This window comes from Botryllus schlosseri, chromosome 3 (genome assembly GCF_051294905.1).
Source record: "Botryllus schlosseri isolate E-star chromosome 3, Bs_hap1, whole genome shotgun sequence".
In the NCBI taxonomy this organism is placed as follows: domain Eukaryota; kingdom Metazoa; phylum Chordata; class Ascidiacea; order Stolidobranchia; family Styelidae; genus Botryllus; species Botryllus schlosseri.
In genome coordinates, this window is record NC_137238.1 from 37,517,468 (window position 1) to 37,533,582 (window position 16,115).

A 16,115-nucleotide genomic window follows, 5' to 3' on the forward strand; every position below is an offset into this window, starting at 1 on the left:
AAGACCCCAAAATATCTTCCTGGGGGAGTGGGGGCCTTTTTTGGAAGGCACCATCATTTTGTCATTGCTATGTCGCAAATTATATTTTGCGGGAGACAAAAGTCATTGTTTCAACCCGACAATGGTGGGTTCAGGGGTGCTTCTTTTTAGACACGGTCGTGGTCTTGTCCTCGTTACGTGAAAAGTTTGCTTGTCTGAGACACAAAAGCGATTGTTTTTTTGACAATAGCGTCATTTACAGGTGCAAGTGGGGCACCTTTCATTGTATGGAGATTGTTACCTTTTTTCAAGGTGTGATCATTGTCTGGACGCATAAAGTTTTGTTGTTCAAACACAGCATCTGTATTAACGTGGGGCAAAGGTGGGTGCCACAACTACGTCTCGTTAAGAGGTATCGTGACAGTTTCTCCTTTCCTGGGCCTGGTCTCGGCAAACGTCAGTTTCTTGATCTCGACCTCGTCAGACTTTGGTTTGTTGGTAGCAGACGATGCTGGGGAGGGGGGCCTAGGGGGATCGGGTTGAGCGGGCGAATTCAAACTCTCGTCGGCCATCGGCTGTTGCTCGGAGACCTCGAACTTTCCGAAAGCCTTGTTCGATTGGCTGCTCCTGTGAGCGGCGTTCTTGCTCGCTTTGGATCGACGGCCGGGTCTCGGCCCGTTCACCTCGTCCTCGGTCTGGGTGAATATCAGTAATATGTAAAGGGAATAAAGTTTTACTAAGAAAATTTTAGTTGCTCGACTCTGTTTCGTTCCTTAGTGCGTAGGTTTGATGGAGCAGCCAGTGGGGTGACCATGATAGTTCATGCCAGCCATTATAGCGGACGCGCTAAATCAAATAAGTGACGATAGCGATATCAGATGTCAATATGACCCATTTCGTGTACAAATGATTCCCGCTAATTGGCAGTACGCGGCATCGATAATACGAATTAGTGAATTGGCATTTCCAAAGGACGGGATTTCTAGGTTTAAACGAGAATCTCCCTGGCTACACACCTAGGGTTTTAATACCGACAACGAGCTGGTTAATATCAGCCCGGGGCCTACGATCCTCAATATGGTTGCGCCCGATAGAGTCCGTCCAGCAATGAAGTATATATAGAACATAGGCACACACTAACAGTGTCCTATTTCGCTCCAATTAAAGAGACTAGCACGAAACCAACTCGTGAAATTGGTTGTATTAAGCTAATTGGCCTTAATCAGATACTAATTAGTGCTAATTACTGGTTGAAAGCTGCATGAGTAACTCGGCGCCTATGACTCTGGACATGATTAACCCAAGACAAATACGGTAATTATCCATGAGGATTTCGGATTGATGAATTCTAATCTTTGCTCCATAACCAAGAAAAACACAAAACTTGACCACCCTGCACTCTGGCATTTCCAGGATATGTAGCAAAATTATGACTCAAACCCACCATTTTCCTCGGGTCTCGCGCGTCTTTTGGCTTCCCGTCTCGAAAGAAAGATTGCACAGGCGACAAGAGGCTGAGTCGACCCTCGGTCTGGGACTCCTAAAACAAAACACATGCAGATTCATCCTCGACCCCGAATTATTACCCCGTTTTCACCCACCTTCACTTTCTCCATGGGTATAAACTGGCTTTTCTTGGGAGCCTCCCCTGTCTTGTGTGCGCCACGAACCAGCGATGGGACCGGGGGCACTTTCTGGGGGGCCGACACGCCGAGAGTGGGTGAACGGCCTTTGAGTTGTTGAGCCCCGGGTTGGAATTCGGCCCCGAAAGATGGTTGGGGTGCTGATATAGAAATGGGTCATTTTAGGGGTCTTAGAGTCTAGACTCAAATAGATATTTCCTTAAATACGGAAAATTACTCAACACATCTCCTTACATACAGAAATATGTCAGACTCACCCTGGTTCGGCTGCTGCATCCGTTGGGGTCGAAACGGGGGCCTGTTCAGGGCCATCTTCTGTTGCTGGGTCATCGGTTGGTAAGACTGGGGCACGAAGCGTTGCTGGGGCATCTGCATTCTGGGATTCTGCTTGCCCATCATGTCCAGCGGGGGCCTGACCAGCCCCATCTGTTGTTGCGGGGCCATCTTGTTGCTGCCCCACTGCATCATGCTTCTCGGCCCCATGTTGGGGTTGAACGACATCTGATTGTCGGGGGTTCTCGATGGGAGGAACGCGCTTGATTGCGGGCATCTTAACGTTTGGTTCATATCGCCTGGAATAGCAGTAAAGACTGAATTAATTGCAAAAGAAAACACAAAAATTGCTCGTCCCTAAGCCAAACTCTTGAGAATCTCAGCATCCGCAAAAATCTCTAACCAAAAAATTTCAATAACAATATAAGGGAGTGAGAAACGGTCAAAGCCGCAGAACTCACCTGAATATTGTCACTTGTTTATATTGCGGACCTGCCGTATATCGCTGGGCCAAGTTTGCAAGGACTGGGCTATTCGGCGCATGGACATATCGATATCGAAAGCTGCGACCAACATGCGTCAATCTTTCCGTGCCTAGGTTTCATAGTCAACGATCTTACTGCGAGCGCAAACGCAAGGTCGCATATGTTGAACGACACTTTTTCCCGTAATTGCGAATATAGTTAGACTCAATCTGATGCATCAGGCTTTCTTCCATTTTCAGAAAAAGGGCAACGATATTAAAAACAAGCAATCGCGTGACAACATGTTGCGCTAAGCTTGCAGAAAATTTTTACTTTTGATAAATCTTTCGCAAATTATTCTGCTTTATTGTAGTGTACGAAGATATACCAAAATGTGACTGGCTGATGGATCTGTCAATGCGTCGGAACTGATATCTTAGTCATCACGTCTCAAGTGTTGCGGCCAAACTAATCAAATTTTTGGTTGGCCTTGCAAGTTCACAATCTGTGCAATCCATTTTTGATATTAGAAATTTCGGAAATTACCTCGCGGGCCACGGGTTGGCCGGCCCTGTTCTACATAGATATCGCTGCCTTTTTCGCACCGCGACTATTTCGCTCTCCTTATTTATATTGGCTAAATACTTCACCGCAAATCCATTTTTTCGTCCTCTTTGGCTAAACTTTACAACCATTGTTTCGTGCTGCGGTAGTATAAGCTCGATCGTTTTCTCGAATAATGTTAGACTCATTTAACCGCTACTAGGACTAACGTCTTTTCTTGTCGTTTCCACGCAAATACATTCGGGTCAGCGAACTCTCTGTGAATTGAAGAGCTTGCAACAGTACAGGGCAACTAAGGCCTTCACTACTGCCGCATTAGTAAAAATTTCACAGAGGTTTCGTAGGTGTCAAGTAAGATGTTGGATTAGGCCTATCTATTTATTATCTAGAAAATATTGTTGCATGAACGGGCATAACGTAGAAATGCGCAAACAATGTGACAAAACACCAGTAATACCAAGGGAACACATAACTTCTGATAACATCTTCAAAGACCTAGTTAGGGTTTGTTTCAATTCAATGTTGCAAATGGAAAAATGATACCAATTACAACACGATAGATGAATAATTTGTTCAACTCGTGGTATCTAATGAAATGTGGTTGTCCACTGACCAGGTCGCCTTGCTAAATATGCTGTTTACTAATCTCAAGTTATCCCTATATTCAACTGTTACCAAAGTCCATCTCAAGAATCAAATGGTTATGTTGGCATCATAGGCGCCGACTTTTTTTTTTTTTTTTTTTTTTTACGAGGTGGCGGAGTCGTGTGACGTGATAATCATTCCATAGCGATGACGTCATCGTCGTACTAGAACGCACTTTATCACATGCCGTGTGCGTGTAGCGCTAAACCGTTCATGCGACGTTTTAATACCGGCCCCACACTCATTAATATCAAACCATACAGTCAAGTTATTGAATGGAATCTTAAAACGGTACGATCATTCAAAAGTGTATCTGCGCTACCAGTCCGTCCGACGGAATATGGACGGCTCCCGTTCAAATGCACCGAACAAAAAACAGAATTTACGTCACTGAAAATTCGGAGTTGCATTAATGTGCAATGCGCCGCGTGAATAACGAAATTATACTACGCAGTGGCCTGGCAAGTTCGCAAGTAAAACACGACATCTCTCGAACACGAGGTTTCAAGCAGACAATGATGATTACAAAGGCGAAATCGCGCAACCAATCAGTAATTGTCTCTGTTTGTGGCTTCGCGTTGAGTAGCTCGTATTGCGGCAATTTTTTGTAGATTAAAACAGCTATTTTGGCGGCATTGGTGCATTTCCCGATTTTCCCTCGCGTCTTCGCTAATCATTTTTGGAGTACATCGGTGTATATGCCGTAAATAGATATAGGAAAAAAATGTAAGGTCCTATCCCTATATAATGTAACGATTGTGGGCTAGATTCAATTCAGCTTCCGGGCGTACGTCGCGAACTTATCAATGGAAATTCACTGTCTACCCAATGTACAATAGTTTAAAATTCGATATTGTTGTTCTCGATACCAGTACGTCCAGCTATCAAGTTTATTGGATTAAAGATGGTTCCCCGTTCAAACGAATCGAATAAATTCAGAATTTGTGCCACCCATAATCGCATGGCCTACTGCACGTTAATAACGAAAGGAAAATGACATTGTGCGGCAATTCCAGAGTACGAATATACATCAAGCAGAAAACTAGAAATATAGATGATGGAAAACGAGAAAGCGTATATTCTAATCGGTATCGCCGCGAATGAGTTATAAGCTGGACACCGTATTGAGTTTCCTCGCGGCAATTGTTTTCTGATTATATCGGCATTCAAGCTGTATTTCCCGATTAATGTCACTGGCAAAGTCTTGCTAGAGATCGAATGTGCGTAGAAATGAATTCCAATTTGCAGGCATACACGAACACACTGTCCAATTTCGCGCTGCGATTACCAAGACTATCACAAAGCTATAGCAAGCGCAAGAATTGTTCTGTCAACAAATAGGGGCGCACATAATTTAGATTTTAGAAAAGCATAACGTCTATTTGGGCGCCTGATCGGGCGAGGGGTTCTGGGATAAGTCCGAAAGTGCTGTCAATTAGCGAGTCCCCGATCTCCGGTGAATATAATTAAATACGCGCGCGTATCACGCAGCCTCGGCGATAGTTCTCGCAAATCAGAACGTGCAACCTGACCACAACGATTTCAGGTGGTTCGAACCTTTCTCGTCTTTTGGAACTCAAGCCTTGATATACATCTTCTGATCGTTACGTTTATTATTAGCGGAAATCAATCAAGCACGTTGAAATATTTTTTGCAGCTATTCGATATTATTCAGTCACGCGATGTCGCTCTAAATCACATATTAACAATCACTTCACTAATCAGTGTTTACTCGACCGCGTTGTGTCCAATCCAAACCAGCGAGAGATAGGAGCCAAGGATTGCTAGGCCCGAGATACGATAGTTGGGCCTGCAACGATATCTTTCGAAGCAGGCCTATTGCAGATGTAATAGACACTTACGTGACCTTTGACACGAACCAATCAGGTTGCAGTAGGATGTAAACAAAGAACAAGCCCGGGCAAGCTTACTATGAGCTCTTATGGAAAAGGGTTGAAAAATATAGGTTTTTAGCAAAATTACATTGAATTGGGAATAGCTGGGTTTGGTGAATGGTAATAACGTAGAGCTAGTATGTATATGCAGTGTTATAACCTACAATAAGCATGAATGATGGCAAGCACGCATCAGCATGGTATGTCCAAATGAATGAATTTCTGACAACTTTTCGGATGAAGCAACTATTGCTGTATTATCCTTAGTCGTATACTATAGGATTGTCGTAGCGAATAGAATGTATTAGAGGAATATTGAGTCAGGATATGTGTGGTATCCATTATGTGGCGTTATATATGCGTTCTATTTATGGAATCGACATTTGTATATAGTAGTCTACAGTCTGTATCATTATCTAGCAAATTACTGTTACACTGGACACTTGTCTGAATATTCAATGATCATATTAATATGATATATGTTAGGCAACATGATCTGTTCCCGGCTGAAATCGTCATTTTTTGTTGTAGCTCGTGTATTGTATCTATCAGGATAAATACTGTGCTAATAGCCTGCGTAACATGGAGATGGCTACCCAGACCGTTCCTGGTGTGCGCTTTTACCTTTTCCAGAGCCAATGACATGCATGGAAGAATGTAAAATCTGGATAAAGGCATGTGGACTTTCTTGTAGTCATCTGAATTCTCATTTTATTAAGAAAATGACATATCTATTATTGTACCAAAAATATTGAATCGTGACATAATCTAGAATCTAGATCAGTGGTTCCCAACATGGGCGATTTGGCGGTCTAGGGGGGCGAAAATAGCGAAGGGGGCGATTCGGGGGGGGCGATGACGCGTCAAAACGGCTGACATTTTTTTATTTTTTATTTTCTTTTAGTCAACCCACGGAAATTTAGTTACAAAAGTGTGTCAAATTAGACATCGAGCCGAAAATTTGACCCTTTTTTTTAGTCAACCCGCCGGTGATTACAGGTTTGTATGCCCAATTTTCGGTACACAAAATTTGATGGCGATGATCGGTATTGACCTTGAAAAGGGGGCGATAGGTCAAAAAGGTTGGGAACCACTGATCTAGATGAAACAATTCTGTGTTTCAAAATGAGTCCAATCTGAAATGCAGTCACACTTGATGCCACAATCGACTTGGTGTGTGTCTCGTTTTATTCCACTCCAGTTTTGCTGCTTGATGGTGTGTAATGTATTGAAATTGTTGAAAACAATATATTCAATAATGAGACGAATAGTTGAAATTGGTAGCGGTGATACGTTGTACGAGTCGGACGAGTACGCCTTGATAGGTGCCTGCACAGCAGTATTGCTCTGTAAAATAAACATATTATATATTTTGTGCAGGCTTGATGGATATCTTTTATGAAGCTGCAGAAAGAGGAAGTCGATGGATAAAACGCAAGAAAATCAAATTTCTGGAAGAAGTATAGAAGCACAAAACAGTAAACTCGTCCAGGAAAATTACAAATTGGCGGACAATTATTGCTAGTGAAGTTCAGTTCTCAGAGGAGCATCATAATGTCAAAAGATGCGGAGAAGCTGAAATTTTATGCTAGACTACATTAAATTCTTTCCGAATTGCCCGACTTATCCTACTGACGTCAAATTTATAGTATTGCTGTAAGCATAGTATTTAACCATTGGGTCAGCCATATGTAACTGCTTCATTAAATCGCGATTTGGCCATGTAGATATGTGGTTCTTAAAAATGCACCATTTGCATTCATTCATGATTTCTCAAATCTAGAATGATTATTGACTGTCAATAAATCACATACAACTTTGAAAGGATTGATGGATTGTGGTACACTTACTTTTGTGCAGGAACTATTTACAGGGAGCATTTAAGATCGAAATATTAGTTAAATATGTGGATTCGACAAGAAATGTAAGAAAATGATGGAGTTCAGCTATGGTGAGTCAGGCAATGCTATCATGGCAGAAAAGGGATTCACCATTGAGTCTGAAATCAAGAAATTGAATCTAGATTTAAATATTCCTGCACGTGATTTACACACCTTCAAATGCCTGAGCCAGACTGTTCCACAACGAGAAAGATGGCGAGAGAACGTATTCATATTGAACAGCTGATCGGAAGAATCAAGGAGTATAAAATTTTGTCTGGTGTCATACTATGCAGCATTGTGTATCACAACTAACCAAATATATATGGACTAATTGCATACTCTAATTCAAGATTGAAAATTAAAAATGAATGACGCAACATATTCGGCAATTGTGCAAATTCAGTTCCATTGTCAATATCGTAATGCCTAATAGCATGCTACGGATCGTAATTGCGCGGTGCCATGGTCAGTCTGTACCAACAGTGCATGTCTAGATATTCCAGTGGTGTGCATTATTGAAGCTCATTTAGATGCCCAATTTGTTGAATGAACAATTCTCCAGATGAAAATGTTGTAGGATTATTTGTGTTTGATGGAATGTTATAAAACTGAAGACACCAGATACACCAAAATCTACCTTGAGGCAGGAGTTGATCGGTTGCGAGTACGGTGGAGAGATTGCTTGTCAATCACGATGGAGCTCACTGATGCTGATGCAAATCACAATGTAGTCCTTTTAGCTTCAGGTGCTGGATTGCCTTAATCAATGCATATGCATGAGAGCATATATCAGAACCTAATATGAAAATAAATCATGGTTAAAATATCTATTGAAGGAGTCTCTGAAAAAATGTCTTTTTCCTTACTTACCCTGTCTTACAAGTGCAAGACGAATCAATAATGGATTTTCCGAGAACGTGTATTTCCATGGAGTGTGTTATCTCACTTTTCCGCAAGTTGCCATAACATTGGCTGTTCACTAGAATATTGCTTCTAAAAAGAGTGGATTGTCTCCTCAATCTTTATCCCTAAATCGTGTGCATAGCGCTCCATGAAATACTTCGTAGCTTTCTCCGCGGTGTTAGAAGAAGATGCTGTTCCACTCAAATCCATAAATTCGATAGAATCTCCATAGCTTTCAAGTTTCATAATCAATACACAAAAATTGTGATGTGTGGCAGCAGCTATATTTTATAGTATATATATTTCTGAACATGAGATATGCTTGAAAATTTTGCTCGAGACCTGGAGCCTATGAAATCGTCAAAATATGCATTACCACAATCCTATAGTATAGTATACAACAATCGTCGCTTAATCAGAAAAGTTGTCAAAAACCCGTGCATTTGGACACAGCACGCTGGTGCGTACTTGCCACCATTCATGTTCATCCTAGATTAAAAGCTGCAACCACATACTAGCTCTACGCTATTACTATTCATTAAGGCCAATCATCCCCAATTCAACGTAATCTTGCTTAAAACCTTCATTTTTCAACCTTTTTCCATAAGAGCTCATAGTAAGCTTGCCCGGGCTTGTTCTTTGTTTACATCCTGCTGCAACCTGATTGGTTCGTGTCAAAGGTCACGTAAGTGTCTATTGTGCATGCCAGCGATGATTTCGTGCACACCAGGCCAAAGCCGCTAATGCAGATTCGATTGCGCAGGCGATCGAAGTTATAGTGTAAGCGGGGCCTACGGCAGATGCGATTGTCCAAGCCAGCTGAGTCAGGCTTGTTCGAGACGTGATAAATCAGGCCAGTGACGATTGCCGAGCGCACGGAAATGAATGACCTAATTTCGCGACCATCTCAGCGGGAGATCATCACAGACTCTCTCGCTAATTGACAACACTCTTCTCGTAAATCGGCTGCGCGGAACACTGATATTACAATTATTGAGTTGCAACTGAATATTAGAGTTGGAATGGTCGTTTGACGTGGTCTCGCGTTTCAAAAGGAGGCGATCCCGAAACCCCCTGGCTTTGCGCCTGGCACACGCGCGTATCGAAATCGAGCCGTCACTGACGAGGTCGCGTCGATTCGCCCGATTACTAATCATTCGTCACAAATCACCTGGGCGTTTGTGCATTTTGTACGAGGTGGCCTCGTAACCTCGTAAGTCGGCGCCTATGGCCATGAATATTTGTAGCCTTATGTAACATGTTTTTGGTGCCGAGGGAATAAACTATTGAAACTATATCATTTGCCGATAAAATATAATAGAAGTCCCGGTATCTGGTGCAAAGACACATATTTTCGTCACTACACTATTTGACTTGGTTATCGAATTGTATTCGAGTACTTGTGGTCATCCCTTGTGAGACAGCTAGCATGCAGCTAGCATATGCACAAAATAGATGTGCCAGCAAGACAGAAAAGACTGGCTGACGGCCTAGTTGACTCTAAATTGCTGGACATGAGCAATTTTGTATCAGGAATTCTTTCGCTTTTTTTCAGACTGTTGGTTAAATACAGGGCCGAATTCGACTGAAATACAGTAAATCAACGCTCCGACGGGTATTTCGGGAGCTGGGCCGGAAAGTTGACCTTTTTTTTTAGTCAACCGATCACGTAGTGGAAAAAATTTAGCATATTTTCAGGATTTTCCATGAAGAAATTTGGAAAAAGTGTCCTCTTTTCATATTTTCAAAATATAGTAACCCTACCCGACTATATCAGATCTGAAGAATGCTAGAACATCAAAACAAACTACTCGAGCATTTGCCGAGAAACCAAAAACATCAAAATGAGTCATTAAAAACACGCAGCATGCGAGGCACAAGATACGTCAGTTTCACAATGTTTTAAGTCATACGAAAATTGTCATTTCCAACTTTTACGAAGGAAATTGAATAACATTCCGGAGATTTTACTAATTTATAGCGTGATTCGTCCGTTTGTGCCAGTCACGAATATACATTTTTCAATTTAGAAAGTAAGTCGCTTCCAAATAACTGCTAAACGTTTTGCACCAATGCAAAAAATCTACTTTATGGGGTATATTTTAGATCTTTCATTTTCTACCTCGATTTAAAGGATTTTTACAGGATTTGGAAATCGCTACTCTTGCATGTAAGCCACTTCAGTATAGAAATTTACCGCAATACTCCTACTTCTACTGCGAGTAGCTACGCTGACTACTTTGGCCACCGCCGAGCATATGCACCAGTTACTCCACTAGTACCAAGTGCGCGTCTGATATTGATGGCCTACAAATAAAGAATAAAAAGGAAGAACGTTAAAAATAACTTTCACACTTATAGTCTTCCGTGCGGATGTGAGCTTGAGTAAAATTGTGCGCTAAAGTAGCGACCGTGACAAACAATTTTGATTCGCATTCATAATTTAGGTGCTAAGCAAAGGTGTCGTAATTACACACTAAAGGAAGGCCTGGGACTGATGCGAAAAATTACGTCTATACTGCGGTCCGAGTAAAGTGGATATAGTCTGATCATAGGGCAGGGAATACGAACACTATATATAGGCTTCTCTACTGCGTTGCTGTGGACGCTATACGCGACACTTGCCTGTGGTCAACTCAAGATTCACAACACACTTGGCATCGACTTCGATACGAAATCAATACGTAGTTGTTTTTGTTTCGTGAACTCAGCGATCTCCAGACGCCGTTACGCAGAATAATAATGTTTTTAGCGAACGTTCGAACCATGTACGGTCACGGTCATGCACAGACACGCGATATTGGCTGCCGGCGAAAATATTTTCGAACCCTGAGTTATTCCACTGTCTCAACAACAATTTCATACCTAGATGATACGAATAAAGACAAGAGAATTGTGCAATCTGTGCTTATATAAAGCCGAGTTTGTTGAAAAGCGTTCTAATAAACGAGGTAGCATCGCACATTCGCGATCATTTTTAATCTCAGAATCGACATTTGCCCGGAATTACTTTTCCTCAATCCCGAGATTTTTTGGGATTAGCACAGCAGAAGAAAATACGCGTGCAAGCAACTTTTACCAAGTTCTTGTGTTGTAGTTTTGAGACATTTAAAGCATTAGTATAGAGTGAATCCTCGCGAAGAAAGTTTGTAATTTCGTACTCAAAATATACAGCAGCTACGAATGAGTGTTTAGTGGGGTTGTCCAAATACTGCAAAATGCCGCGTTGTAAAGGCTAGTTATGTAGATTATTGATATAATCATCAATGTGCCTGCAAGAAGCTATCCAAAAATGCATTTCGACGCATAACAGTATTGCTTGAATGTTAGAGGCGCATAGCCTCCGATCTTACTCTTTCCTCTATTGATTTACCCATATCGTACGTATATCATACGCAGCATCACTGTGGCAATGTCAAGACGTATACTCCCCAATCCGCAAGTGCCACGTATTCACTCCAATCCCAATAATTTATTTAGACTGCGAGCCTGAACGGGGCTAATGATGTTGGCGATTAATTGTATTGCACACGCTTGAACGTTTCTTTGTCCATTTCAACACAGCATTGCCACGCTATGGTAGCAGACGATTTGTAGATATCATATGGTTCAATCCTGAAGACGGATTGCAGAATTAATTCTGATTACCAGAAACTGCGCCGTGAAAAATTGATACGAGCGTGGTAATCATTTAAGCCTAGCTGATTTGCTAATCAAGCGCCGTGATTTCGTGATTACTAGTCTTCTCACCGTTCTATGGTCGCTGGCATGCCCACTCAACATGCAACTACTTTCAAACGCATTTAGACAAATCTTAACGACTTTCCTGTGAGCTTATTGCAGGCTCATTGACGTTTTTTTATCAATAATCTATAGAACGAGACATAGATACGGATAATTTTTAATATTTTCCAAATTATGGACAACCCTAGTGTACATATCCGAGCTCACTGTGCCGGGTGGGCCTACCATAGCCAATAAGCGAGACCCTTGAAAATGCCGTTACTACAATATGGCTTGATCATGAAAATATGCCGACATGTGTATTACACAAATTGGTTTGAATTCATGATCAGATTTGTCCTACATTGGTTTCTCTGTAAAACACCGTGGGGACACAGGTATCGAGGCCAACCCCGTTCTGCGCCGGGACACATGAAGACAGGAAGTTTTGGCCAACATACGGCTGGGCAAAGTGCAGGGCCAAGATAATCGGCGGCCTTAAAACCTTGGCCGAAATTGACCATCGCTGGTTGGCTAAAAATTTCCGGTATTGATATGTCCCGTCGAAATAATCGGCACCGAATAGTCGTCACGTCCTTGCAATCTGAGTAGACAGTGGTACACTACAAATGCGACCCCCAGAAAAAAATAATGGGCCCCAATTTGATATCACGTGCGTCAGACCTTTCCCAATATAGAGAACATGTCCTCATTTACAATAACAGCGAAGTCATGTCAACAGTATAGCATGCTAAGGTGCACGCATTTTGACGACATTATGATCTTACAAATCTCATAATGAATTTTGGACGGCAAAATTGACCTGACGAGCCTGATGTTGAATTTAAATCTGGATGGGTTCTCGTATTAGATATGAACGCGCCTTTCATGTTTCATTCCCTAAACCAAGACAGAACCCAGGTAACCCCATGTCACGCGAAAGAGGCACGGTAGCCATTGATTGCAACAAGGATGTAGGGTTTGATGATAATAATGAGGAAGACGGTAATTCTGCAATGTGCATGGATACGTGGTTTGAGCGAAATAACCTACAGTATTGGTCTGGAAAGATAGGTTACAAAATTTCCAGGAAGGAATCGTGAATAGCATTTTTGTCACAGGAGACACTATATTAGGCAAAGCAACTTTTTCGCTAATCTTAACCAAATCATAAAATGAATGTAAATAAATTTGCTTTACGCTCGTCACAGGCAGACGAACATTTTGAAACGACCTTAAAATAACTCACGGCAGATTTGACCCAGTAAACCCAGTAAAATGATACGCTGCTAAGTGTTGTCGGACATAGGCTGTGGCTGATCATACAAAATGATTATGAAGTGATCATTAGGGCAAGTTTTTGTTGCAGTCAACTCCGTGGAAAGTTGCATTTATTTTTTACAAAAGTCGCAGTAAAAAGTTGCATTTATTTTTCACAAAAGTTGCACTAAAATGTTGCATTAATGGACAAGTTCGTTGAAATTATTAGGGTATGAGATACTAGAATCGATTCGTGTGCAATGCACTGTAGCAAAACTCAATGTTGGCGACTTCAACAAAATCAAGAGCCTGAAAAATGATCCAGTGAAAATATAATTTTTGGCAGTCTAGCCTGAATATACGTCAAATCAGAAAGAACCTCAAATTGAAAAATCGAAAGTTGCATAAAAAATAAGGAAAAGCTGCAAAAGTGCCGAAATAAGATTCCTTCAAACAGCTTGAAACACCACACTACATAATTTCTGAGTATTTAGGAAGCTGCCGGAAGCTGTAATTGTAATTTTGTATTGTAATTTTGCGGCCCGTGAGACCTAACTAAATGAAAAAGTGGCCCTTCACGCGTTTTGGGTACAATTTTGTAGTTGCTCAATAAGAAGTTTCCGGACAATTTTTAACTTTTACCTTCTGAACTTTAGCGTAACATTAGATGGAGATCTTTGTTCCTTTCTTGCTATTTTTGTTTGCCTTCAACACATCGCCAACGTGGGCAACAAACGATCGACTCTCGCATTTCAAGGGAATTGTCTGCAACCAGTGCCAGCAATGGTGTGAAAACACGGATTTGGTCACGGTGGGCAGTATTAGGGTGGGTAAAGCTGGCCCCCGTGGAATTCGCGGCCAAAGGGGCCCTCAAGGGATCGTTAACATGACGCTGGTCCAGCAAATCATGGACAGAAAAATCGAGCAAGGTGAGATGCCCATCGCGGTCATTCGTCGAGTGTGGTTTACGAATCGAATTCTATGGTTTCTAGCTCTTCAATTGTTTAATTGGAGACGTTGCGATGGAGCCAAATTGGAATCAGCAATAGCACTTAATGACTCTGGCGGTGTCTTCAAATCGTACATACCTGCAATTGGATACTAGGACGTATTCTGTGACGTAACTGACGAAGGTGGAAACTGGACCGTGAGTTGAATGCGAGATTTTAGTAGAAAAATGAGATATATGTTTGGTGTCATAAAAGGTTTTCCAGCGAAGAATGAATGGAGACGTTGATTTCTACAGAAGTTGGGGTGATTACGTGAATGGATTTGGCGATGTGCAAGGAGATCATTGGTTGGGTATGACTTGTTACATATAACTTTTGCTACCGGATCTAGCTCATGAATAGCACCTAGCCACACAGCATGGCTGACAGGATGAGCAGCACGTCAAAAGTAATAGGCAGAGGTGGTCAAAGTAGTCAGAAAGCTACTCAAGTAAAAGTAGAAGTAGCGACGAAAAAATCTACTCAAGTACGAGTAGAAGTACTTCTTCTATAAGCAGCTCAAAGCTACTTGAAGTAGAAGTAGAATTGACCAACTTTAAATCTACTCAAGTAAGTAAGCAGTTCTGTAAACGATCGTAATTCGTTCGCATGGATTGTAAAAATGTGGAAATTAAGCTATGCGAAAGGTGCCGAGCTTGATTCATATTGATGCATACCAGGAGGTATTCAATTTTTGACAGCATAAGCATTCATCCGCATCATTGGATGAAAATAATGGTATTGATATGGAAATGTGATACTAATCCTCTGTCTAATCCAACAGCACGTTTTAGAAAATATCAAGTTATGGCGAATTCCCCCATACTACAAGGCCCGTAGTTAAGCCGAAGAGCAACACGGAGAAGTTGTATAGGATACGATTTAAACACTTTGCGCGATTAGCAAACTTTAATAAAAAATATGGTGGATAGTAAAAATGCCAGATTGTGTAGCTTTATCTCCGGAAATTAAAGGCATTGCTACACTTGCTTTTGTACTTCATGTATGTTATCCAGACAAAAGAGCTGATATTAATTAGAACTCAAAGTACATGATACTGGGAATTGAAAGTGAAAAATATATACTACTTCTAAAAGCGGAAAATGTATTTCATGTCTTTTGTCCAGAAAGTTTCGAAAGTGGTGCTAAAACATCTCTCAAAACTAAAGAAAAAGTCGGAGTCCACTTTTCCAGATTAGGACACGCCATGGACTGCTAGATTACGATAGATAAGCAAATGCTAGATTGCGAAACATCACTTTCAAACGTTATGATGAGCCATATATACTGTGATGGAATATTTCATATGGGCGAAGGGCGACAATCCGGTGTGAACGGAACCACGTCAACCCGCTACCTAAATTATATTCACCGATACTTTCGTGAAACCATAATGGTTACTCCGTATCCACTGAGCGCGAGGTGCGACGGAAATTTTGGGCTTTACTCAACTTTTATGAAAATTAAATGTTGATATTTCGTGAAGACAGCCCCGAAATTCCTCAGGCTATCTTGCTGATCGGTGGATTAAACTACTTCTACTTGACAAACTGAAAATAGCGAAAAGTATGTAAGTAGATCACAAAATATTACGAAGTAGAAGTAGAAGTAGCGAAAATGAGATCTACTTGAGTAAGTACCAAAAGTAGAGGAAAACTACTTGAGTACTTCGAAAAAGTAGAAGCACTTCGTTACTGACCACCTCTGGTAATAGGCGTGGTTGAACATCACAGATATCGTTACTGAATAACACGTCATCTAGTTGACCGGTTGCGATTGTACCGGGAACGCTGAGATGAAATGAGCCGATTACGCAATCAGAATAAGTCTGCCAGGACACAAGTACTTTCTTACATAATAGCTAGGCACAATATCGAGTTAACATTCTACTCGA

General features: G+C 41.4%; 5 protein-coding genes and 1 long non-coding RNA gene across 6 annotated transcripts in view; 4 read left to right on the plus strand and 2 right to left on the minus strand.

Annotated features, from left to right (window-relative positions):
• Positions 1-16,115, plus strand: part of LOC145435198 (microfibril-associated glycoprotein 4-like) — a 287,005-nt gene that overhangs the window by 122,169 nt on the left and 148,721 nt on the right. The gene's annotated exons all lie outside the window — the stretch shown is intronic.
• Positions 1-16,115, plus strand: part of LOC145435222 (ficolin-2-like) — a 34,327-nt gene that overhangs the window by 13,018 nt on the left and 5,194 nt on the right. The window lies entirely within an intron of this gene.
• LOC145435193 (uncharacterized) overlaps positions 1-16,115 on the minus strand; it is a 37,548-nt gene that overhangs the window by 1,554 nt on the left and 19,879 nt on the right. The window lies entirely within an intron of this gene.
• Positions 101-2,194, minus strand: LOC145435346 (uncharacterized). Its single transcript, XM_080312630.1, has 4 exons — positions 1,880-2,194; positions 1,581-1,762; positions 1,424-1,519; positions 101-674 (listed from the first exon to the last, which is right to left on the minus strand). Exons 1-4 carry the CDS (start codon positions 2,187-2,189, stop codon positions 375-377), a joined length of 888 nt encoding a protein of 295 aa, XP_080168756.1. The 5' UTR covers positions 2,190-2,194; the 3' UTR covers positions 101-374.
• LOC145435256 (uncharacterized) lies at positions 5,423-7,287 on the plus strand. Its single transcript, XR_013913764.1, has 2 exons — positions 5,423-5,663; positions 6,844-7,287. It is a non-coding gene; the product is annotated as an uncharacterized LOC145435256 (long non-coding RNA).
• On the plus strand, positions 13,827-14,375 carry LOC145435242 (uncharacterized). The gene is made up of 2 exons (XM_080312585.1): positions 13,827-14,161; positions 14,225-14,375. The coding sequence occupies exons 1-2, from the start codon at positions 13,900-13,902 to the stop codon at positions 14,335-14,337; spliced, it is 375 nt and encodes a 124-aa protein (XP_080168711.1). The 5' UTR covers positions 13,827-13,899; the 3' UTR covers positions 14,338-14,375.